The 3,144-nt window shown below is 42.6% G+C and overlaps 1 protein-coding gene across 1 annotated transcript; it reads left to right on the top strand.

Moving 5' to 3' along the window:
- Window positions 1-689: 689 nt before the first annotated feature.
- On the top strand, window positions 690-1,960 carry LOC133535665 (uncharacterized; the record flags this gene model as incomplete). The annotated part of the gene is made up of 2 exons (XM_061875623.1): window positions 690-948; window positions 984-1,960. Coding segments are annotated over 2 exons (861 nt in total), but the record flags the coding sequence as incomplete, so codon positions are not given.
- Between the last annotated feature and the right edge of the window lie 1,184 nt (window positions 1,961-3,144).

The raw sequence follows: 3,144 nt of genomic DNA, 5'->3' as shown, positions 1-3,144 counted from the left end.
TCCAAAATAGTTTCTCTCGTTTTGAGGAAATAACATTAGAGGAATTGTTACAACGTGTAAATGGAATAAAACAAACAACATGTTTACTTGACCCTCTTCCTGGGAAACTGATCAAGGAGCTCTTTGTATTATTAGGTCCATCAGTGCTAAATATTATAAACTTATCACTTTCCTCGGGCACTGTTCCCTTAGCATTCAAAAAAGCGGTTATTCATCCTCTTCTTAAAAGACCTAACAATGATCCTGACCTCATGGTAAACTACCGACCGGTGTCTCACCTTCCCTTTATTTCAAAAATCCTCGAAAAAATTGTTGCGGAGCAGTTAAATGAACACTTAGCGTCTAACAATCTATGTGAAACCTTTCAATCCGGTTTCAGGGCAAATCACTCGACGGAGACAGCCCTCGCAAAAATGACGAATGATCTATTGCTAACGATGGATTCTGATGCGTCATCTATGTTGCTGCTCCTCGATCTTAGCGCTGCTTTCGATACTGTCGATCATAATATTTTATTAGAACGTATCAAAACACGAATTGGTATGTCAGACTTAGCCCTGTCTTGGTTTAACTCTTATCTTACTGATAGGATGCAGTGTGTCTCCCATAACAATGTGACCTCGGACTACGTTAAGGTAACGTGTGGAGTTCCCCAGGGTTCGGTCCTTGGCCCTGCACTCTTCAGCATCTACATGCTGCCGCTAGGTGACATCATACGCAAATACGGTGTTAGCTTTCACTGTTATGCTGATGACACCCAACTCTACATGCCCCTAAAGCTGACCAACATGCCGGATTGTAGTCAGCTGGAGGCGTGTCTTAATGAAATTAAACAATGGATGTCCGCTAACTTTTTGCAACTCAACGCCAAAAAAACGGAAATGCTGATTATCGGTCCTGCTAGACACCGAACTCTATTTAATAATACAACTCTAACATTTGACAACCAAACAGTTAAACAAGGCGACAGGTAAAGAATCTGGGTATTATCTTCGACCCAACTCTCTCCTTTGAGGCACACATTAAAAGCGTTACTAAAACGGCCTTCTTTCATCTCCGCAATATCGCTAAAATTCGCTCCATTCTGTCCACTAAAGACGCTGAGATCATTATCCATGCGTTTGTTACGTCTCGCCTCGACTACTGTAACGTATTATTTTCGGGTCTCCCCATGTCTAGCATTAAAAGATTACAGTTGGTACAAAATGCGGCTGCTAGACTTTTGACAAGAACAAGAAAGTTTGATCACATTACGCCTGTACTGGCTCACCTGCACTGGCTTCCTGTGCACTTAAGATGTGACTTTAAGGTTTTACTACTTACGTATAAAATACTACACGGTCTAGCTCCATCCTATCTTGCCGATTGTATTGTACCATATGTCCCGGCAAGAAATCTGCGTTCAAAGGACTCCGGCTTATTAGTGATCCCCAAAGCCAAAAAAAAGTCTGCGGGCTGTAGAGCTTTTTCATTTCGGGCTCCAGTACTCTGGAATGCCCTCCCGGTAACAGTTCGAGATGCCACCTCAGTAGAAGCATTTAAGTTTCACCTTAAAACTCATTTGTATACTCTAGCCTTTAAATAGACTCCCTTTTTAGACCAGTTGATCTGCCGTTTCTTTTCTTTTTCTTCTATGTCCCACTCTCCTTTGTGGAGGGAGTCCGGTCCGATCCGGTGGCCATGTACTGCTCGCCTGTGTATCGGCTGGGGACATCTCTGCGCTGCTGATCAGCCTCCGCTTGGGATGGTTTCCTGCTGGCTCCGCTGTGAACGGGACTCTCGCTGCTGTGTTGGATCCGCTTTGGACTGGACTCTCGCGACTGTGTTGGATCCATTATGGATTGATCTTTCACAGTATCATGTTCTCATATGTTCTCATAGTCATCAGTATCATCAGTATCACAGTATCATGTTCTCATAGTCATCATTGTCACCGACGTCCCACTGGGTCATTATTGTCACCGATGTCCCACTGGGTGTGAGTTTTCCTTGCCCTTATGTGGGCCTACCAAGGATGTCGTAGTGGTTTGTGCAGCCCTTTGAGACACTAGTGATTTAGGGCTATATAAGTAAACATTGATTGATTGATTGATTGATTGATTGATATATATATATATATATATATATATATATATATATATATATATATATGTATATATATATATATATACATATATATATATATATATATATATAGATAGATAGATAGTACTTTATTGATTCCTTCAGGAGAGTTCCTTCAGGAAAATTAAAATTCCAGCAGCAGTGTACAGAGTTGAAATCAATTTAAAAAAAAAAGAAAAAAAAAAAGTAAAAAGTAAATAATGGGGGTTTAAAAGGAAAAAAAATAGAGAAATATTACAAAAATAATAAAAACAATGGGAATAACAATATAACAGTAAAATAAGAATATAACAAGACAAAGTAGGCAGTAGTGACCATGTTATGAAAACGTATCGCACTGTTAATGTTTTGCATCCCCTGTCATCCTAATACCCCCCGCCTCCCGTCCCAGAGAGGAGTTGTACAGTCTAATGGCGTGTGGGACAAAGGAGTTCTTGAGTCTATTAGTCCTGCACTTGGGATGAAGCAGTCTAGCACTGAACAGGCTCCTCTGGCTACTGATAACGCTATGCAGAGGGTGACTGGCATCATCCAGGATGCTCAGTAGTTTGTCAACAGTCCTCTTCTCTGCCACCGTCACCAGTGAGTCCAGTTTCATTCCCATTGTAGTACCGGCCCTCCTGATCAGTTCCTCAAGTCTGGAGCTGTCCTTCTTAGATGTACTGCCCCCCCCCCAGCACACTACCATGTAGAACAGAACACTGGCAACCACAGACTGGTAGTACATCCACAGGAGTTTTCTACAAATGTTGAAGGAGTGCAGTCTCCTGAGGAAGTACAGTCTGCTCTGTCCTTTCTTGTACTGGTGGTCCGTGTTAACAGTCCAGTCCAGCTTATTGTCCACCCAAACCCCGAGGTACTTGAATGAGTCCACGGTCTGTACCTCAACTCCCTCGATCACAATAGGTTGTGACCGTGGACTCGACCTCCCAAAGTCAATGACCAGCTCCTTGGTCTTTGACGGATTGAGCTGCAAGAGGTTCGTGTGGCACCAGACAACAAAGTCCCTCACCAGGTTCC

The sequence above is a fragment of the Nerophis ophidion genome, linkage group LG16 (genome assembly GCF_033978795.1).
Source record: "Nerophis ophidion isolate RoL-2023_Sa linkage group LG16, RoL_Noph_v1.0, whole genome shotgun sequence".
Taxonomy (NCBI): domain Eukaryota; kingdom Metazoa; phylum Chordata; class Actinopteri; order Syngnathiformes; family Syngnathidae; genus Nerophis; species Nerophis ophidion.
Note: the sequence above shows the minus strand (reverse complement) of the source record. Positions and strands in the feature narration are given on the sequence as shown.